General features: G+C 44.3%; 1 protein-coding gene across 7 annotated transcripts in view; it reads right to left on the reverse strand.

Annotated features, from left to right (window-relative positions):
* The window catches only part of BBX (BBX high mobility group box domain containing), a 216,066-nt gene that overhangs the window by 34,528 nt on the left and 158,273 nt on the right, over positions 1–23,265 (reverse strand). For 6 of the 7 annotated variants that reach the window (XM_030582282.1, XM_030582307.1, XM_030582302.1 and 3 more), the window contains 4 exons: positions 20,765–20,845; positions 11,905–12,835; positions 10,752–10,890; positions 6,504–6,652 (listed from right to left, as the gene is read on the reverse strand). In XM_030582282.1, coding sequence (XP_030438142.1) covers positions 6,504–6,652; positions 10,752–10,890; positions 11,905–12,835; positions 20,765–20,845 — 1,300 coding nt within the window. The remainder of the gene's footprint in view (positions 1–6,503; positions 6,653–10,751; positions 10,891–11,904; positions 12,836–20,764; positions 20,846–23,265) is intronic. The other variant, XM_030582309.1, reaches the window with a different exon arrangement.

Genomic DNA, 23,265 nt, shown 5'->3' on the forward strand with positions numbered 1-23,265 from the left:
TAGGTTAGACAAACACTTGATCATACTTAGTCCTGCCTTAGCGCGGGGAATGGACTAAATGGACTACTGAGGTCCCTTTCAGTACTACATTTCTAAGATTCCATGAGTCTAAGAACCAAAGCTCTTGGATTCAAACAAACAAACAGGCAAGGAAGAAATAATAAGATGATATCAGGTCCAGACCCCAGGGTGCAAGTGTCACCCCTGTTATCAGTAGAGGCCAAGGAACGAGCCAGTCATGGAGATTAAAGAATCTTTCACTCTTACAAGTGCAAACTCCCTGGCCAGGGAAGGTTGCACAGCTGCTGCATGTGCTATGTTTGTTCCATGGAGAAAGATGTTGAGTCTCCAGAGAGGTCAACCCAACTCCATCCACCAGCACTAAATTCACAAAAAATGTAAGGTTGAAAAAGCAAACTTTAAAAGCTTGCGTGTCTTGAAATGATTTTATACAAGAAAAACTTTTGAGAACTACTGGGCTACAATGGTTTATGTCATTTTTTTAATGCTTTCTTGGTTTTAAAGTAAACCTTTTTCCTGCGGATATTTCTCAGCAGTTAACATAATACTCCATTTTTCTTGGGTTTTTAGTGTTGCAGCAGTTGCCACCATATGGGAACTGCTTGTAGTTTACTTCTTGGTCTGTCCAGTAGGCTCCCTGATATCAGAAAGGATATGCACCACTCAGGGATTAGTGAGAATTGGGTTAGAAGCAGCTGCAGAGTAAAGTAGCAAGCAAGAAAATGAACAGACAGTGTGTGACTAACTCTAGCAACACTTGTTCAAAATTTCATAGGTGGATTTAAAAAAACAAACAAACAAACTCTCTTCATCCTCCAAAAAAAAAAAATCTATCAGAAGAATGTATCAAATGGCTAGCACAGTGTATTCCAACAAACGAGGCATATGTACTCATCCTATTAAGTCTCAGGTCTTGTTTTACTAGTGCTAACAGAGTCTCTAAGGTTTCCCGTGGCAAAGCTCCCAATTCAGACACGTGTAAGGCAGGTTCCAGGAGCCCAGTTCAGATACCCATTTTCACTGAGTTACATTCTGTCCAGTTTAATTGTAACTTGTCTCAGCCCTGCTTTGGGGAGGGCTACTTACTGTGAGCTAAATGCCCGGAGTGCCAGAGCCGTCCAAAATAATTGGAGTTCTCCAAATATTTGCCTCTACACTTACAAATCTATTCTCTCTCTATTCCCAGCTATCTTTGGAGATTCAGAACTCAAGAGCGGTTCTTAAAGGCGTTGTCTGTGAACCATTTGGCGCACAGATAGCGGCACATAATCGCAAGGTAGACTTAGTGCTGAGAAGCTAAAAAGCAAGTGAAAGACTGTGGCTTCAAGAAAGCAATGCTCCAAAGGAGCAATAGCTTTATGGTGCTATTTCTTGATTGTACTCTGGAAATGCCGAGAGGCCTCAGCTAAGATCAGAGCCCCATGGTGCTAGGCGCTGTGCAAACAGAATAAAAGACAATCCCTGTCTCAAATGAAAGTATATTGAATTACCACCCTTCTACGCCCCTCAACAAGTAAGTTGGGTTATTTGGAACATAAAAATAATTTTTCATAGTTCAAAAGAGAAATGATAACTACAGATTTTGCTCTATGTTTCTGTAGATATGTAAACTGGCAACCCATTGTAGATCAATGGCTTCTGCTTGATACGATGCCCCAGCGCACGTTTTGCTAAAGACGTCAAGCACAAGTGATGAATTCTAGTGCAGGGTGCTGTCTGTATGGGTTAAGCCTGTCTCTTTACTCCAGTTCTCTGCAGTTTTGTTATACCATTGATATGCATGGAACAGAAATATTTAGGGTGAGATTTTCAAAACGAATTCTCCTCCCTTTGAAGTAAAATCTCCCTCTGACATCTACTAGAGCAGAAGCAGACCAATGTGGAATACTTTTGAAAATCTGTCCCTAAACATATTTTAGGAAACTGCTTCTTAAGGGAGAAAGTTCAGAGATACCTTACTCATACACATAGCTTGTGCGCTCTGGTGTCCTTCAGTGGGTGGGTGTAATTAAATTGCAGAGCTGGAGGGGTGTCACATCAGGCAGAAAAGGCACCAGCTCATTTGGGATTGGCACTTTGGGGCAAATGAAAGAAAAGGTGTATTGGGAAAAAGGCTAATTTGACTGATGTGCTGAATGCCTTGCTTATCCTGCTTGTTTGATTATTCGACATATCAGGCCTGAACCATCTCTTGTTTAGACTATTATAAATCAAACTCCATTTGAAGTTAACGGCTTTACAACAATACAAACTGATGTAACACCATTGTATTCAACTGAAACAAGCAATGTATGTGATTTCGTAAGTATTTAAGACATGATTAAGAAACAGTTACTTTTAAAAAAAATTTTACTTAAGAAAAAATGACATACAACCTCTCATAATCTGTCATGTCCTGGCATCCTGGGAAATAATCTATCACACTGAAGCCTACTTACTGAATTTTTAATGGCAATTTATGGAGCACTGATCTGATACAGTAAAAGCTTCTCTAACTACTGGGCACTAAGAATACACGGGAAGTCTATCTTATGGGCTACAAATCTGTGGACCTTTGTCCAGGAGAAAGATAGTATGTTCTTAAACAAGTTTTCTCTGGCCTACATGCCATCCTTAGGCATATGCAGCATACGCAGTTGCGTAGATCACCCAAAAATTTGGAGCACCCCCTGGGTCTTAGTGGGCACCCACCCGTCTCTTCCTATCTCTGTTCTGACACTTTCTGCAGGCTCCCACCACAGCTGGCTGCTGCAGCCTGGTGAGTCCTCCCCCACAGGGGATATACTACTTAAAAGTGAAAAAGGCTTCCAAGCGGCCTGCCAGACTTATTCAAACACTGAAATTGTTAAAGAGCCATTCAAGGAGTAATGAAGCCATTTAACAGGCATTTGTCAACCTCCAGGTATATACTGTCAGTTTCTGAATTTACTTGACAAAAACAGTTATGCATGACTGTAATATTTACTCAGAACATGTCAGTCTACAGGACCTTAGTTTAAAATTTGCTTTAAAAATATTTCATTAGCATGTTGAAGATTATAAAATCACATCTCTAAAGGATCGTTGCATAGATGTTTAGATGTACAATCTGAGTATTCATCTTTAGCCTTAAATGCTTCGATCTTCAGACGTATCGTTGTTTAAATAAATCCTTCAAAAGACCCCCCTTTTCTAAAATACACATGCGAGCCCAGGCTGCCGTTGGGCATAGGGGCACCAGTTTAATAATACTGCATAGGGTCCCATAATTCCTAAGGACGGCCCTGCCTCCGTGCTATCATTATTACTTTGCATGTGTATCAGAATTAGACCTAGAGTCCTCAACTATGACTGGAGTCCCATTGCACGGGGTACTGTACAAACACACAGTAAGCAACAGTCCCTGATCTGATGAACGGTCTATAATGACAAGATAGACAGAGGGTGGAAGGAGAACCAGAGGCACAGAGAAGTGAAGACAGCTGCACACAGTTGGTCAGTGGCAGAGGCAAGAATAGACTCTAGGTCTCTTAAATCCCAATCCAGTGCCATATCCACTTGCCCAGTGGCGCTCAACCCTTCCAGACTACTGTACCCCTTTCAGGAGTCTGATTTGTCTTGCGCACCCCCAAGTTTCACCTCACTTAAAAACTATGTGCTTACAAAATCAGACATAATCATACAAAAGTGTCACAGCACACTATTACTGAAAAATGGCTTACTTTCTTATTTTTACCATATACTTATAAAATAATTCAATTGGAATATAAATATTGTACTTACATTCCAGTGTATAGTATATAGAGAAGTATAAACAAGTCATTGTCCGTATGAAATTTTACTCGGTACTGACTTTGCTAGAGCTTTTTCTGTAGCCTGTTGTAAAACTAGGCAAATATCTAGATGAGTTGATGTACCACCTGTAAGATCTCTGTGTACCCCCTGGGTATGTGTACACCCCTGGATGAAAACCACTGGCCTAGACCCATACTGCCTCTCCAATTTATTTGAAAAATGCTTGAGTTCTAACACAGGAGAAAAAGTATCCCTCAGAACTACTTCTATACTTTTCTTCTATAATTTTTGTAAGACTTTTCACTATATGTGCTGCACTTAATGTGCTTCTTTATTAGCAGCATGCACATGGGCCCCCTTCACAGTCATGCACATCTGACAGTTTCTCAGGTCAATATTTGATAGTAACCTTTGTAGATGTAACAGTCTATATAGCAGGTCATCTATCTGGTTAGCTGTTAACTTAAAGGCAAATTTGGAAAGCCCACAGTGGGTCTAGGCGCCAGAGCCCGACATTACTCATTGCAATAACCTCACTACATCTCAGGATAAGTTTGGGATTCAGCTTAACCAAGTTAGCCCTGATGGGACAGTTATCTTTTACACTGTTAAAATTCATGGTTGGGTCCGGGTTGCTTTATATCCCTGCCGCACATGATCTGCAGTATCCCAGAGTCCACTTCCAGCCACTGTGGTCAACACCTGAGCTACTTATCTCTGTTGATCTGATACATTTATTGGCAGCACAATCACCGCTTAGTAGCGCTGATTGAAATTAGAAATTTCCATTCCTTGGGAACTAGCAACATTTCAGGATTTTTTTGTTGTCGTTCTGAACTGGAATGAAATGCGGAAAGTTTGAAATTTCCCACGAAATGAAATTCCTGATTTTTTTTTGTTTCAGACCAAACGTTTTAATTTTGAGACTTTTTAATATATATCTTTTAATTGTATATAATTTTTAAATATACAAATCTGAAAACAAAATATCTAAGTGTTCCATTCCCCTTTCAAAATGCTTCCCTTTAATTATTCCCCCCCCAGGACAAAATTATGTCAAAATCAACATGTTCCTGGGTTTTGATTTTGTTGAATCGACTTTTTCCAATGGAATTATTGCTTTGTCGGAAATTTTTTTACCAGCTCTACCTCTTGATGTCTCAGTGCCAGCCCACCATGGAGCTGTGCTGACTTATCCCAGCTGAGAATCTCACCCAATAGCTGCAAGTGAATTCAGTATTCATGGAAATGAGGAACTGTTAGCTGTGGCTTGGCCAGACACAAGGTATGTCTACACTTCGAGCTCAGGGTGTGATATCCAGCTCAAAGAGACAGATCCAATAAAAATAAACCTAGCTACAGTACATACCCATTTGAGAACCTAGGCATGTACTTGGAGCAACTATTGCCTCCTCTTGTGCTCTGTTTTTAGCATACTAGCTCGACTGGTGCTTTCATGCGTTTGTCTCCTCAAGCTGGGAATCACACCACTAGCTGGAAGTATAAATGTACCCATGGGATAGGAAAGTGCTGTATAATTTTACCCAGAGGACTCTGCCAGCACTGCTCATACCTGACCTGTTACATATCTGCAATTGTATTGCTGGCCTTCTCTTAAGACAAGAGACTAGAAAAATTCAAGGCTTTCCAACTGTGCTTTGCAAAAATGGAGATGAGAATGGGATCAACTTGCTAACAAAGCCAAGGGCAGAATTCACTCTCTGACTATGGAACATATCTCACGATATCCAGACAAATGAGTATGTCAATAAAGCACCCAACAGCGTGTGCTGTTAGAAATCAGGGAAGGTACTGCTGATTACCACTACCTGATTAGCAGTTGGCTCCCAAAACATGCTGCATAATAAACCACCAGATTACTGTGCTGTAGAATTGGTTCATTTGTTCTGGTCAGGCTTGTAGATTTCTCAGATACTAACTAAAGAGTTGCAATTAGCAATGATCAGGCCTCAGTAAATATTATGGACAATGGCTAATTTTGCCAGAACCTGCTCAGCCCCTCCCTACTTACATAAATACAAAATCAATACTATATTGGGCACACTGTATAAACATCACCACCAACAGTTCTGGGCCACGTATTGTAATTTGGTGGCTTGCGAGTCAGACAAACAGCTCAATGCTACGTATGTTTGAATAAGGTACTCAGGGCCACCAACACAGGGTTCAGACAGTAACAGTTATTCTCATTTTATTGGTGTATTCAGCATCTTATTGCCTCAGCTCTTCAGAAACAACAGAATTACTGGTAATCATTCCTCCTTTCCTGATGCATTTATATTCACATACAGTATAAATACCACAGGCTCAAAGAATTAGCCCTAAAGGATATTCATCCACACTACACAAACCACACAAACAAACTGCAGCAGAACATGATACAACTGGAAATTTCTGCTCATGAGAGACTGAGTATTGGACTTAAAAGGGTTTAAGAATGGAGGCATTATTGCTGAAATGTTTTATCCCCAGAGTGAGAATATGTTAAATCAATGAATAAAAGGAAAAAAGGAAAAACAAAATCTGTGAAAGTCCTGGTGATAACCAACTTTGTCATGATGAAGAAAGCAACACTGACTCCACATTCCTCACATGTAGGCAAGCGTACTGAGGTAAGAAAATAACAGCTCCTGAACCCAGCACAGCTGCTATTATGGATTACTAACGTACTTCAGAAAGCACCTTACCTTTGTTAGATTTTGGTTGTTCTGCTGGACAGCTTCCAACCTTCTTCTTTTTCCTTGGAACAGATACGCTTTTCCGGTCAAACGTAATGGGACTGTACTGAGGGAGGCTGTTGAATTTTTTTTCAAATTCTTCTTCCAATTTTGCTAAACTAAAGAAAGGGAGGGGGAAAAACCCAAAGTCAATCACATGGTTCACACAGATAAAGTTAAAAACAGGTTCTGGGTCGATAAGGTTCAGTGGTACTTTTATACCTGAACTCATCACAGTTAAGTCATTTTATATATACAGTACATTTTTCAAAAATTGAACGATTGTATTTGGCATTCAATCCTGATCTGTCACGTGAGGGAGATTAAGCAATCAGAAAAGGGGGAAAAAACAAACTGAAAAAGAGTGGCACCAATATCAATGAGTAAATAATACTGGATTATGAACAAAAAGGTTTTCTGAAAAAGGTAACTTTTTTTTTTTTTTAAAGATTTGCTCCTTTTTATTTATAAAGGGCGCCTTTATGTTAAAGTTCTAATTGGTTTCTCACACACACAAAATCCCTTCCCTCTGCCAAAACTACAAGAAAAACAATTTAGAAAAGCCAAGCAAGCAATAAACAACCAACCAAACTACTTAATATACATAGTTCTTCAATAGGGCTTCTGGGAAGAATTTAGGGCATGGGGCTAGGGATGCAGCAGGATTGGATTGGCTGCTGCGTTTATCTGGTGATATATTAATTATTTTATTACATAGAGCCAACTGCACGATACTTTAATTGTTTGTAAATGTATTTGTTGTTAGGGCGACTAGAGCTCCTGCACATATACTCTCTGAGCTTGTGTGGCTTTTGCTTTTAATAACAAATCAATAAATTGGTGCTGACATGAGAAGTCTGAGTTTTCCTATTTCTCTCTAATTCTCTTTGCTATGAAAGACCAGCAGACAATGAGAGTAAACATGTATGCTTGGTGCAACTGCCTCTAAGCACTGTGTGCCTGGAAGAAAGGCAAAAGTGTGACTTTTTCAGTTTTCTCTGAAATGGCTCTTAAATGAAGCATCGTTATGCAACGAAACTCACAAATTATAGTTGATTCACTTATCCCCATAACCATTATTCTGTATTTTTGTTAGAAATGTATTTCATCTTTCTTTCATGTTCAATCAGAGCCATGTAGAACAGCAGTGGTTTCAGTTACGAAACGCAGACTTGGTTGGCAGCAACTGTTTTGTTAGTATAAGCAGCTGGCAGTGCTGCTACCATGCTACTGTGTACATGGGTATCTAGACATCCATGAAGCGAGCAGAGCTGTTGCTTTGATGGCTGACGTATGCTCTCTCCTCCCACTGTTTTATTTGCTTCCCTAACTCCCACTACACCTGCCTATGGGCATGTGTGTGTGTGTGCGCGTGTGAGATCACAGACAATTTATAGCATGTGGGATGTGGAAGAAGCGGTGAGTGCTGCCATCACTAAGCCAGTGATTAAAAAAGCAATCATGGTGTCATAAACATACAGAGGTTTACAAACATATAGACAGACATTAGCTGGCCTGAGGAGTTTGCAACCAAAGGCCCTGATCCTGTAACGACATTCACATAGGCAGACCCCTGAAGAGCTACAGTGCCTGGGTCTACCTCTGCAGAGCTCATGACAGGACAGGAGCTAAGACAGACAAGACAAACATGGCATGTAACACTAGGGAGCTGCCAATGGAGGAGGCGGTAGGGAGGATACCTGGATAGGGTTGGCAACTTTGTAATATTTAAAAACCAGACACATCCCCCTGAGGACCCATCCCTGTTCACTCCTCTTTCCCCGCTGTCCCCCTGGGAGTTGCAGCCACCTGAGGCACGTAGGAGGCGGCCCCAGCTAAGTAGGGGCTGGTGCGGGTGATGACTAGCGCCTCCCTGCCTCCCCCACCCACAGTAACCAGACTTTGAATGTCTGGTCAGGAGATCTGACACTGTCAGGTCCCCTTTTCGACTGCACTTTCCGGTCGAAAACCATGCACCTGGCCACCTTATACCTGGAAGTAGTAGATTTTTAAAAGGATGAATATGAAGAAGGCAGAGGATACCTGGCAGACAAGAAGAGGGAGATTGTTCCCATGGTAATGGGCAAGGAATGCAAGAGAAGGTACAAATCTGAGTCTGGGAGAAGAAGGAAGCGGCAAGGTGAGGGGTGGGAGCAGCCAGGTGTGCTTGTGGCGGAGGAGGAAATAAAAGGAGTGATGTAGATGGGAACAAGATTATGCAGAGCCTTGAAGAGGGATGTTTAATATATAGGTCTGATCTACACTTAAAAATTAGATTGACCCAACTATGCCATTCAGGACTGTGAAAAAGTTTTCACCCTGAGCATCGTAGTTAGGTTGACCTAACCCCCAGTGTAGAGACAGCTAGGTCAGTGGAAGGATTCTTTCCTCGACCTCGCTCCCATCTCTCGGAGAGGTGCACTAATTATATCGACAGAAAAACGCCTTCAGTCAACATAGGAACCAACTACACTACAGAGCGAGAGTGGTAGAGCTGCAGCACCATAGGTGTGCCGCTGTGGTGGAGACATACCCATCGTTTCTTGAACTTTTAGTAAAAAATCTTAAATACATGTATTATAAAGGTTTCTTCTATTAGAACTGGTTGAATAATAGTAATGTATAACACTGCTGAGACAGGAAATAAGCTATCCTCGCATACATATCTTCACTATCTAATCAGTTGTACAGATGGTAGCACAATATTTATCAAATACATTATTCAAAACTTTTAAGTGGCAAACACTGAATAAATTATTTGCATCTACATTTTTTAGATTAGTTGATGAGCTGTGGAATTCATCATCTTCTCAAACTCACCTAACGTTTTAACATAATTAAATAAATGAAAAGCTGGCTAACTTTTTGATGGAACATTGTGTACTACAAGAAGATCTTTACAAAATCTCCATATCACTGACGAGTACATTACATACTGAGAATTATAAAAGTGCAGCGTTACTTTGCGTAGCGTATTCCAGATAACAACACCACCTTGAGGTTTTCAATATTTAATGTCCTTGCTATAAGTGCATTACAACTCAATTTCAGATAAATCAGGTTATGAAAAATTTTACTATAAATCTACACAAAAGAAACCTATTAAAACTTTAAGACTGAAATATTAAGAGAATCTATTCCCTTTAATCCAATTTATTCCCTCTGAATTCATATAATTAGAAATATCCAAGGATTTGCAAAGTATGAATGGCTAAGTAGATTTTTCACAACTATCGCTGAAGTTAAGTAAATCTGTTAGTGCTACAAGGAGAATTGCTATTCAGATTCCTGAGAGCCACTTCTGTGTAGATTTGCAAAAGAGTTAATTTTTAAAAATATTTCTACTGATTTATTCCACTGCCTTAACCTGCTGATCTCCTATTCAAGTAGTTGCCTCCTTGACTGAAAATCATTTATTTACCCTATTCACTCCACTGCATTAGAACAACACTTACAAAGGAAAATAATGACTCTTAGGTGCTACTATAACAGAAATAATAAATAAGTGAAAGGAGCACTGTCAAATTATCTCCTTTTTGGGGGTAAAAATTAACACTTTTCCAGTTAACGAAGCACCTACCTAGAGCTTTAAATAATGTTTCTAAAGTACTTTGAAAATTAAATTAACCTTCTACATCATCTCTTAGGTAGGTAAATATTGTGCTTATTTTAGAAACATGGAAATAATTATTTGATTCTGATTTATATCAGTGTAAATCATGAGTGATCACAATGGAATTAGATTGGTTTAATAATGAGTGAGAAGATAGAATCAAGCCCAGAAAGATTAAGGCTGGGTGTTTCAGGCGCGCTTTCTAATTGCGAGTATCTAGCTTGAGACAGTTTGGGCCTCTCTTATAGAGGTGGCGAACAACAGCTGTTCCCATTGGCTTTAACTGCAGTTTAGAGTGCTCAGCACCTTTAACAATCAGGCCCCAAGTGTCTGAAATGTGGCACTGAAAAATCAGAGTTCGTTTTGACAATTTTGATCTTTGCGCCTTGCCTAAAGCTAAACGGAAACAGAGTCCAGACCTGGACACAGGAAGGACTGGTTCCCAGCCCTGTGACCTTCATACTAGATTACCCTGTTTTTAGTGGAATGTGCACAGTTATCTACTTTTACTATGACAACCAAATCCATTCCTATGTAGCGTAAAACAGATTGGAAACAAATCCTGCTTGTGCAATACTCTGTTCACGTGAATTACATTAACTTACCCCAGAACAAATTCCTCCTTTGGCTTAGTTTTTTTCAGCTTTTTACTCCCACTCATCCCACTTTGGGAAAAGGCCCAGTTTTCTTCATTCCAGCATCCTTCATGGTCTGAGGAGTTGCCTTTTCCTGAGCTTCGTTTACCTAGGAAAGAGAAAAAAAGATTTTTACTTTCATCATGGAATCTGTGTCACAGTGCACTGGACTTGCAAGGACCCTGTACATCAAGAGTCACTCAACAGTGCAACTTCTGCTGACCAACTCTTCAGGTTTCTAAAATGGGTTCTGTGCCAACTTGGGTTCCTAAGGGATAAGAAGGTTACCTGGTAGCAACTAGATTTACCCATATTTACTACCTTAAAATATCCCACTTTTGGAACCTTCTGCTAAACTGCAGGACCCCTACAGTGAGGATCTGCAGAGGTATAATGAAGGAGAAAAGGTTTCAGAGATTTAATCAAAAGTAAAAGTAACCTCAAGGGTTCGCTCTTCAATTTGGCTATTCAGATTATCATCTTTGATTTGCTGCTCAGAGAAATGTTTTTAAATGCATCCTACTGAAAAGGTACATCACATATTTTAAACCAAAATTCATCTTTCCATTCAAATTCAAGGTTCTCTCACTGATTATCATCCACTTTTAACAAGAGATGCTAAATTTGGAAACTGATGTCACATGCTGATCTCCCTACGTCTATTCTGAATGAATGAACTCCATACTGTTTCTAGATATTCTGGTTGTGTACCTTATCTAGGGACCAGAATGTACACCAGAAAGGAGTCTGAGACACATCTACCTCTTCAAGGATTCAGAGCTATGTCTGGAGATCAACAGCATTTCTTCATATAGGCAACTAATGCTCCAATGTAGCTGGTCAGGGTTACATAAAAATGCAAGCCCTGCACAAACCAGGAGATAGGTCTGTTAACATACGTATTATTAAAGTGAAAGTGCTTTAAAGACTATATTTTGCAATCAGATATGTAGTAAAGGGGAGGGAAATATGTCTATTAATTGAACCAAATAAATCACTGGTTGCGTTACAAGCCCGCACCTGATTCATGGCAGACCAAGAGAGAGATGCTGTTCAAACACAATATAAGACCTTTTGATTTATTTTTCTCTTCCTCTGTTAATAAATGGCAAAAATCACCTACCTCTGTCCACATTGGCACGCAGGGACGTGAGCATGCCCTCTGACACCAGAGTCTTATAAAGAGCACCTTTGCAAGATCGCTCTGATTTCCTGGAGCCACAGGTTTCAATCTTTTTATTACAGTCACTGTCTGCTGTTTTGACCTGTCCAGGTAAACTCTGTGGTACCACATCCCCTGTTGGGGTCAATGGTTCTGCTTTTATGTTGTCAGGTACCTCACAAGGCGCCTCCGTATTGGCTGTAATATTAAAATAGTCAGGAGGCCTTGATTCTTTGGTGGTCTCCGAGGATTTCTCCTTTGATGCTCTCTTCTCTTTTGATTTTACTTTTTTCTTTGGTGACTTTGTGTCCAACACACTTCCCTTCATGTTTGAGGCAGGGCGGACCTTCTTCCGGGGGATTTCGACGAGTCTCTCAGCGCCCCAGTCGCCCTTTGCAACTGCTTCGATAGTATAAATGACGCTTTCAATGTCCGACTCAGAGGACTGCCTCTTTTTACAAGCCTTCTTGGTGGTGCATTTTTCATTAGTGTGCCGGTCCAGTTTATTTTTTTTCTTTTTCTTTTTTATCTTTTCTGGTTTGCTCAGTCCCAGGGTATTAAAGTCAGCAAGTGAAAGCTCTTGAGAATGGCATGTGAGATCCTTTGCAGTGGTACTATTATTTATCTCTACAGGACTGCTGTCTGCTGCCGGATCAGTAAAGTGACTGCATTTTGTAATTTTCTCCAACTCTTCAGTTTTTGTCTTTTCGTCATTTTGATTTTTCACCATCTCAGATTCTTCCACTTTTACTTCCTGTGAGTCTTCTACATTAACCTTCTCCAATTCTTTCACTTTCTCTTCCTCTGGAGCTTCTGCTTTCACATCCACCGATGTTTCCACTTCCACCTTCCCAGGTTCTTTCACTTTTACCGCCTCTGATGCAAGGCACATCTAAAAAGTTTAAAACAACCAATCACCACCAATTAAATGCCCCTATCATTCAATTTATTTATTTTGATTTACAGAAATGCTAGATAAGGGCACTTATCTAAGGCCCTGATTTAGGAAAGCAGCCCCTCACATTCCGAACAGTACTTCCTACACCCCCCCCCCCCACTCAGGACAGTATGCTGTATGATTTCCAGGTTTGAGGGAAAGATGCCTGAATCAGGCTGTAGATGTCCTTGACATCCTTGGAAAATACACAAATAGTACCTAAATGCAGTGGTACAGTTCACTATAACCCACCATCAGTAAACCAGGTAACTTACAAACTATTCCAGCCCTTCCTTCTAATTCTGGTTCCTACTTTCAAAATGCCAGTGAATGAATAAATCAACTAATTCTTAATACTAAGATTTTTTCTTTATTCAGTTTGCAAAATGAAGTAAAAAAACAAAACAAAACATTTACATTTCTTTTACATAATACAGAAAAATCCTCTCGAATCACAAGCCTCTTCAACACAGAAATGTAAAGTGTTACCACCTCGGAGTCAGCCTTCCTGGTGATACCAGTAATGGAGACTGAATCGCTCTATCTACCCACAGAACAGCTACTGTAAAGGATGCATTAAATGCAAGCTTCTCCTAACTGCTCTCCCATTGGCCCTCAGCAGTGACAGAGGGATCAGCGCAGGACCTGACAGGCTAGTTCACTGTCTCCATGCCTTGGCTTCTGGGCTAAGGCTGCTAACAGGGGTAACCACAAGTGTCAGACCAACTTCCTCTGGGAAGATGTCCAAAACTTTAAGAGAAACACAAATCAAACCAAAACATAGAAACAACCGACCACCAACTCCTTCAACAGAGATCACCAAAAGAACCACTTGAAGGTAATAACTACTGACCTGGGCTGGATTTCAGCCACTGGCCTAGAAGTCTCCATACCTAGTACTAATTTAGAAATCCCCTGGGCCTCCTTGTCACTATGAAACTGAATGTTTTCTTTTTCTCATACATCTTTTTAAATCACATAACCTATTTTACCTGCTTTACAGTTCAATAGGTCCTTTTAGTTAAATCTGTAGAAATTAGAGATCCTTTGGGTGCATGCTGACCAGATTTCCCGATTTTATAGGGACAGTCCCAATATTCGGGGCTTTTTCTTATGTGAGCATCTATTACCGGTTACCGCCCACTTGTGTCCCCATTTTTCATACTTGCTGTCTGCTCACCCTATTTGGGTGACATGATTCTTTTTATTATTACTTTTGTCAAAGAAAACTTATCTCATGAGTTCAGATTTGGCTATAAGAAAGACAGTATCTAAAGAAATCCTGGTAATAATCTCTTCTTCTTCGAGTGCTTGCTCATATCCATTCCAGTCAGTCAAGGGTGCGCGCGCCACGTGCACGTTCGTTGGAAGATTTTTACCCTAGCAACACTTGGTGGGTCAGCTGGGCGCCCACTGGAGTGGAGCAGCCATGGTGCCGGATATATACCCCTGCAACCCAACCGCCCCTCAGTTCCTTCTTACCGCCCGTGTCGATTGTTGGAACAGTGGAGTGCGGTTATACTGAACTCCACCTCCCTAGCTACTTGTAGTTCTCTAGTTATTTTGTTGTGTATATAGTTCAAAGTTATATAGTTATAGTTAGTTTTTATTGTTCATAGTTAGTGTATAGTTAAGAGGGGTTCGGGGATTAGCCCCTTCCCTGCACCCAGTGCCATGGCCCATGCTCGGTTCACCGGGTTTCAAACCGTGCTCGGCCTGTCATAAGCCGATGCTGACACGAGATCCACACAACTCCTGCCTTAAGTGCCTCGGGGAATCTCACCAGACAGATAAGTGTCGCATTTGCAAGGCTTTTAAGCCGAGAACAAAAAAGGAGCGGGTAAAGCAGCTCCTCATGGAGGCGGCTCTTACCCCGCCATCTTTGGCACCGAGCACTGGTCAATCGGTGGGCAGAAGCACCTCCTCGGCACCGGACCGCGCCGGTACTGCCAAGGCCTCTCAGCACCGGCCATCACCGGCTCAAAATTCGACTTGGCACCGCTCTCTCTCCCTGAGGTCGAGAAAGTCTAATACTCCTGCTGCTTCCATGCCACCTGCACCACAGCCAGAGAGCTCGTCTAAGTTGGATTGCCTGGCACTGACACCTGCCACGGCACCGACGATATCGGCACCGTCTATTCCGGTCCCACGAGGGCCGTCGAGTCCAGTGCCTATCAGCTCCCCAGCGCGAGCCGTGGCTGAGCTTACTATTCCATCCACGCCGGAGACATTCTCAACGGTGAGGGATCTGATTGCAATGACAGAGTCGATGCTCCCTCAACCCCCGGCACCACTGGTGTGGGTAATACAGTCTATCGGCAAGCTTGCCTTGATAAGACCATTCTCTGTTGGCACAGCAGAGCGGCACTGTTCATGATCACGGTCCCGCAGACGTTCCAGGTCCTGTCGGCGCTCCCGCTCACAACACTGCTCGCAGTCCCGGTACCGTTCTCCTCCTCGGTACCGGTCGCACTCGTGGCACCGTTCAGTATCCCGTTCGCTGGCCCGTTACCCTCGGCACCGTTCCAGCTCCCGGCACCGCTCCAGGCACCGTGACTCCCGTAGCCGCTCCCGACGTCGAGCCTCGAGATCTCGGTCGACCTCCCAGCACCGCTCCGGTCGCAGGTCCCGATCTTGTTCCTGGTACTGGTATGCCTCCCGGTACTGATCCCCGGTGTGCCTCCCGGTACCGATCCCCGGTGCCGAGTAGGGCAAGGACCACTAGAGACAGAGACTCTGCCCAGGGCTTTTCAGCACCTCTATGGCCATCCGGACACGCATCAGTGTCGTCCCACGCGACAGCTCTTATGCTCAGGACCGTGATTCTGATGTGCCCATCAGAGTCTTCCAAGAGACCCAGGCCCAGGCCCAAGGACCCCATCAGTGGTCTTTCTGGACACCTTGGGCGTACCACCAGGCCTAAGGCATACCAATAGGTCCGTCCCGCTCTGTCTCATAAGAGCACCGAGTGCCAGAGGCGACGGTTAGCCGTCCCCCTCCGACTGGTGCGGAGGAAGCCCCAGTTCACCCACCGGACTCCCAGATTCCTCTGGAGCAGGAGATCGCCCAAGAGCAACAGGCCACCCAGGACCCGCTTGTCGCCGGCATCTCCTCTTCCTCTTCTCCAGATGAGGTGGTGGCAGGAACATCCTCCTCGGGCCCTCCTCCAATCAACCTGAGAGCCCATCAGGACCTCCTAAGGAGGGAAGCACTCAATATGACCCTCCAGGTGGAGGAGGTCCCGAGGGAGAGGACTCGGTAGTGGACATTCTATCGGCAGATGCCCCCACTAGAGTGGCCCTACTGTTTATTCGGACCATCCAGGCAAATGCCGATACTATATGGCAGTCCTCAGCCTCTATCCGTCCTGTGGCCAGGGGAGTCGAGCGTAAATATATGGTGCCCCCTAAAGGGTACGAGTACTTGTATGTCCATCCTCCTCCCAGCTCACTAGTCGTCCAGTCCGTTAATAAGAGGGAATGTCATGGCCAGCAGGCGCCAACCCCGAAATCGAAGGAGGCTAGGTGAATGCACCTACTCGGCCACAAAGTATACTTGGCAGGGGCTCTACAGCTCCGGGTCGCAAATCAACAAGCCTTGCTTAGCCGCTATAATTATAACACCTGGGCGGCGGTGGGTAAGTTTACGGAGCTTCTCCCTCAAGACTCCCCCCAAGACTTCGCTGTCCTCTTGGAGGAAGGGAAAAAGGTGGCCAGAACTTCCCTCCAGGCCTCGTTGGATGCAGCAGACTCAGCAGCCAGGACTCTGGCCTTGGGTGTTGCCATGAGGCGCATCTCATGGCTTCAGGTTTCAAACCTCCCACCGGAGCTGCAGTATACCATTCAGGACTTGCCATTTGATGGTAAAGGCCTCTTCTCAGAAAAGACTGACCTCAGGCTGCAAAGCCTGAAGGACAACAGAGTCATAATGCGTTCTCTCGGCATGCATACGCTGGTGAGCTAAAGCAGGCCTTTCCGTCCCCAGCCTCACTGCCCATACTCTGTGCCTAGACAAAGACAGGACTTTGGCAGGCGGCATGGCCGAGGTGGTCGCAGACGACCGTCAGGACCCCAAAGGGGCCAAAATCAAGGTCCCTCGAAACCACCACCAGGACCAAAGATGAACTTTTGAAGGTGCGCCCGAGGGCGGCATACCAGTTACAGGCCAGGATCCCTCTCCTCCCTTCTCCAACCATCTCTCCTACTTCCTCCCGGCATGGTCCCAGTTAACTTCAGATCGCTGGGTCCTACGCATGGTGGAGTATTAGTACCACCTCCAATTTATTTCAACCCCTCCCTCCCACCCTCCAACCCTGTCCCTCTTCAGGGACCCCTCTCACGAGTAATTCCTCTTACAAGAGGTGCAGATGCTCCTTGCCATAGGAGCTATAGAGGTACCGATGGATGAAAGGGGCAAGGGGTTTTACTCCCATTATTTCCTAATCCCCAAGTCAAAGGGAGGTCTCAGACCTATCCTAGACCTCCGAGGACTCAATCAGTTTATGATAAAGTTGAAGTTCCGCATGATATCCCTGGGGACCATTATCCCGTCCTTGGATCCTGGAGACTGGTATGCCGCCTTCGATATGAAGGACGCATACTTTCACATCGCGATCTTTCCTCCGCAAAGGAGATACCTCCGCTTTGTAGCCAACCATCAGCACTTCCTGTTTACGGTCCTGCCATTTGACTTTTCTACAGCTCCAAGGGTATTTACAAAGTGTATGGCCGTAGTCGCCGCCCGACGACCTCGGCTCGCACTTGTCTCAGTGTGGGTCATATGGCTGCCTACACATTTGTAACCAAACACACCAGGCTCCGCCTCCATCCTCTCCAAGTTTGGCTCAGCTCGGTATACCGCCTGGGCAGGGACCCAATAGACACAATAGTCACCATTCCCCCGAGCACCCTAGGCTCCCTAGAATGGTGGCTAACTCCCTCCCTGGTGTGTGCAGGAATGCCGTTCCATCCACCCCAACCCTCAACGTCCCTGACGACGGACGCATCATCTCTCGGCTGGGGTGCTCACCTCGGTCACCTTGTACTCAAGGCCTTTGGTCTTCTCAGGAGCTGGCATTACACATAAATGTCCGAGAACTGAGAGCAGTCTGCCTGGCGTGCCAGGCATTCCAGCAACAGTTGCGAGGTCGTTGTGTCTCTGTTTACAGACAACACAACGGCCATGTACTACATAAACAAACAGGGAGGGGCACGGTCCTCCCCCCTTTGTCAGGAAGCCATCCAACTCTGGGACTTTTGCATAGCCCACTCGATAGATCTGATAGCGTCCTTTCTCCCAGGCGTTTGGAACACCCTGGCAGATCGACTCAGCAGGTCTTTCCTGTCCCACATAGACCTGTTCGCTTCCCATGAGAACAGGAAATGCCAGATGTTCTGCTCCTTCCAAGGTCTCTCCCTGGGATCGAACTCGGACGCTTTCCTGATGCCATGGAAGAGCCAGCTCCTTTATGCCTTCCCACCGTTCCCACTGGTTCACAAGGTCCTGCTGAAACTCTGCAGGGACAGAGCGTGCATCATCATGATCGCTCCAGCGTGGCCCAGGCAGCACTGGTACACCACGTTGCTCGACCTGTCGATAGCCAACCCAATTACCCTGCCACTCCACCCAGACCTCATAACTCAAGAACACGGCAGGCTTCACCACCTGGATCTGCAGGCTCTTCACCTCACGGCGTGGCTGCTGTGTGGCTAAACCAGTCAGAGTTACATTGCTCTGAATCAGTACGACAAGTTCTCCTGGGTAGCAGGAAGCCTTCCACCCGGTCAACATACCTGGCTGAGTGGAAGCGTTTCTCCCGCTGGTGCGAAACGCTTAATCTTACTCCCACTGAGGTCTTGATCCCCTCTGTTTTGGACTACCTCTGGTCTCTCAAACAGCAGGGCCTAGCAGTATCTTCACTGAGGGTGCATTTGGCAGCCATCTCTACCTTCCACCCAGGCGAAGGTGGCCGTTTCGTGTTCTCACACCCTATTGTTTCGAGGTTCCTCAAGGGCTTGGAGCGCTTATACCCTCAGGTATGCCGCCCAGCCCCAACCTGGGACCTCAACCTGGTTTTAACCAGACGTATGTCCCCCCCATTTGAGCCGTTAGCAACCTGCTCGCTACTATACCTGTCTTGGAAGACAGCTTTCCTCGTAGCCATTACATCGGCCAGATGAGTCTCCGAGCTTAGGGCTCTTATGGTGGATCCGCCATACACTGTGTTCCACAAGGACAAGGTGCAGTTGCGACCACACCAGGCATTCCTCCCTAAGGTGGTTTCGGCCTTTCATGTTAACCAGGACATCTTTCTCCCGGTCTTCTTCCTGAAGCCACGCTCAACGTGACAGGAGTAACAACTGCACTCCCTGGACGTCCGTAGAAGGCTCGCATTTTATATTGAGCAGACAAAACCGTTTCGTAAAACGCCCCAACTCTTTGTCGCGGTAGCAGACCGAATGAAAGGCCTACCTGTTTCTTCTCAGAGGATCTCATCTTGGGTGACGGCGTGCATCCGCACTTGTTATGATTTGGCTCATATTTCCCCAAGCCAAATCACCGTGCATTCTACCAGAGCTCAGGCTTCATCTGCTGCCTTCCTGGCTCGTGTACCTATCCAGGAGATATGTCGCATGGCTACCTGGTCCTCGGTCCATACCTTTGCTTCGTATTATGCTCTGGTTCAACAGTCAAGAGATGATGCAGCCTTTGGCTCAGCAGTTTTGCATTCTGCCACATCTCACTCCGACCCCACTGCCCAGGTAAGGCTTGGGAATCACCTAACTGGAATGGATATGAGCAAGCACTCGAAGAAGAAAAGACAGTTACTCACCTTTGTAACTGTTGTTCTTTGAGATGTGTTGTTCATATCCATTCGAAACCCGCCCTCCTTCCCCACTGTCGGAGTAGCCGGCAAGAAGGAACTGAGGGGCGGTTGGGTCTGCAGGGGTATATATCCGTCGCAATGGCGGCACCATTGCAGGAGGCGACCAGCCGACCCACCGAATGTTGCTAGGGTAAAAATCTTCTGACGAACATGCACGCAGCGCGCGCACCTAACTGACTGGAATGGATCTGTGCAACACATCTCGAAGAACAACAGTTACAAAGGTGAGTAACTGTCTTTTATAGCCTATTTAAATAAACTGAAATTTTCGAAGTCCCCTAAACAGGCTTGGAAAATCTCAATCTTAAATCTTCAAAATATCCTGTTCATGTGACAGCAACTCCATTTTTAACCCTTCTTCTCTGCTCTACACCTTTTCTTCTAAAGCTTGTAACATAACCAGCAGAGAAGACTTAGGACTGCTTTAGCTGCATGGTTATCAAAGGGGCTTTGGGTGTTGTACGCGATAAATTAACTCATGGCATGTGGTCTTATGATTTGGAAGGCTTGGAAAAAAAGAGAACTGTATATGTTTCCACACTGTAACTACTCCCATAAGGACAGTCTGATGTCAGCTGCAACGTATCAGAACACAGTTCCTCCAGAAGTCATACATGTATTCATCTCTTTAAAATAACAATCTGCATTAGAGTCGAAATAAATGGAAGTGACTGAAGCCTTCTAAAACATATTTGCAATGACAATGCCCTGATCTGATAAAACCCCAGAAGTGTTCATTTAAAATAATTTGAATACAAATCAGATAAGTCCTTTGCCATCAGAGGTTCTGTTAACTCAGTAGCATTAAGAGCCTGTGCTTTAATGGCTAGTCTAAGGAAATCTTGACTCTTGGCATCTAAGTGACACTTAGTATTGTTGTTTATAGAAGCACAAATGACTGTGTCACTGTTCTGACTGCTAGACTCGGGCAATCAGCATTATTAGCTTCTCCTCCTCACTGCACCAGTGGTAATTAATCACCAGTATTTTAATATTACCTCTGCCAACTGAAACAACGCTGACGTCCCACACTGCTTTGTTAAGTCAGGAGGGCCTGAATGGGATGTACTCGAGGAAATCTTCAGCAAAAAACAAAGAAGGAAAAAAACATTACTTCTCCAATACAGCCTTCCTGTATGCTGAATTTAAAATTTTTACAAGGCTGATTTTCCCTCCAGCGAAACATTCATAAAAGTCCATATTGTGAGGAAAAAAATCGTATTCATGGTACATCCAAATTGCTGGATTTTCCTCCGTATAAATAACAATCTAGTGCCCTCACTCAATGACACTAGGAGCGATTTTCTACTTCTGGGTTCTTATTAATCAGGGCATCATTTAGGAGAAGGCTGACATAAAGGACAAGTTCTCCTGCTCAAGTACATTGTCATAGCTCCGCTGGCTTCTTGGAGTCAATGGAACTGCTCTAGTTTACACTAGTGCAGAATCTAGCCCAAACTCTTTCTAAATATACCTTTCCCCTTGTATCAGTTCAGTGCTTATCTTCAGTACTTCAAGGGAGCCTGAATAAGAAGTGTTGAGGAAGACTCTAAAACACAACCACTTTCTAAAACGTATTAGTGCACCAATCCAAGCATCTCAACATTCCTGCAAAGCTGTTATTTTTATACTCCAAGAACTCTGACACCGTCAGTTAGGCTCTACACCAGCCTTGCAATGGGGGAAGGGGCTGCACAGCTGCTTCAGGGGAGTGAGGAGCAGAACCTGAGGGGGTAGAGATCCTATCCCCGAACAACTCTGCACTCGTTTTGGTCCTTCCATCTTACCCCATTGGAGCCATGGGGAGTTACTTTACAGGGACCCACCACACTCTCAAATCACTACCATAGAAGGAAGAGAGACAGAGAGATCAAAAATATCCTACTGGAGGTCAATATATTTGAGGAGTTGTATCTTTTCACATAATCTCCTAATCACTCAGAATTATTCTTCAATGGCCCTGAGCTGTCAGCTGTTGAGGCTGCACAGCTCATAAACAATCTGTGGTAGAACCAGATTCCCTGCACTGAGTCACAGAGATACTGCAAACGCTCACTGCCTCCCTGACATGGTTCTCCTCACCTTAAGACCGGAAACAGGATAGAGAGTGATTCTGTAGAGATGAAGATCTCTATGGAACTCACGGCTGAGATGCATGGCTGTGGCCTTCCAAGCAGGCACCAGATTGTAGTCATAAAAGTAGTTGCTTCAATCATTACTAAAGCGTACACTAAGATATTTGGCCCACTTTTAAATATATTTTTGACACAGTTTGCATAATACTGACAAAAATCAATCTAAAAGAACAGAGATGAAGTCATGAGTTTGATTCTAATCCATACAAATAAAAAAGAGGGGGGAAATGCAAGTATGGTCAAACCTGAACTACTTATTGGGTGCCGATGATGGGTCCCCAGAGCTCAGGGTTCACTCTGGGTGGTAAGTGGGGAAGCCTGATCCTCTCCAGCACACAGCACATGATGTTTGGATTACAATGGTGGGATGCAAATACCTGCCAAATGAACTTGCAATTCTGGAGTTCACTGCAAGAGTTTGAACACGACATGTTAGAGCAGCTTCAAATTAATGCCTGATCTGCTCACCCATTAGTCATTAAAGCTTAAGAAATTGAAAGTTAAACAGAACCTCTCATATTTTATGCATCCAACTGGGATCAGGTGTCACAGAGAACACAAAACCAAAACCACACCAAAAAAATCTATGTGAGCTTTTTACAGGCTAGCTGATTCTTGAAGGGGACTTGGGCCCAGCATCACCTGTAACAGACCAGTGACCCTCACAGCTGATCAGCTAGGAATCAGATGGCCTTGTTTATCTGGTAGACTCAGGAGAAGAGTAGCCCCCAGGCAGATGGCCTGGAGGAGGACTGAGAAGGATTGCAGGAGGGAGTCTATCTGGCCTCTGTGACTGGCCCTGGAAGAAGGGAGATTCCCAGAGAGGAAAAACCCGGACAGTCAGCTCTCTCTGTAGGAGAGTGGGAAAGAACTGACTGTGGAGCCCAGGAAGCGCAGAAGACCTTTTGTTTATGTTGCTCTTGGGACTGTTTACTAAGTTTGCTACCAGCACCACACTGGTGCCTGGGGGACGAGTCAATTGCATGTTTACACTAGTGTAAATGGTGGATCCTCTGTAATTTGCAGTCTTTAAAACATGATTTAAGGACATCAGTGACTCAGCTAGAGGTTAGGGGTCTATTACAGAAGTGGGTGGGTGATGGTCCCCTCTGGCCTAAAGTCTATAAGAGTTTCCCTGGAAGACTAGTGCAAAAAAAGAGGCCTGGAGATTAGTGCCGTAGGGGCCACAAGGGCAGGCTTTTCAGGCTGACTCAGCCAGAGCTAATATGCTGGATCTTAAGAAGTATGTGTGCAGAATGTCTGCCATGTTTTTATTAATTTAAGTTGGACCTGTACCTTATATTCAGTTTGTATATTAAATTAGGTTTGTATGGACCTACTTAAACAATCATTGTGAGAAAGCT

The sequence above is a fragment of the Gopherus evgoodei genome, chromosome 1 (genome assembly GCF_007399415.2).
Source record: "Gopherus evgoodei ecotype Sinaloan lineage chromosome 1, rGopEvg1_v1.p, whole genome shotgun sequence".
Lineage (NCBI taxonomy): Eukaryota > Metazoa > Chordata > Testudines > Testudinidae > Gopherus > Gopherus evgoodei.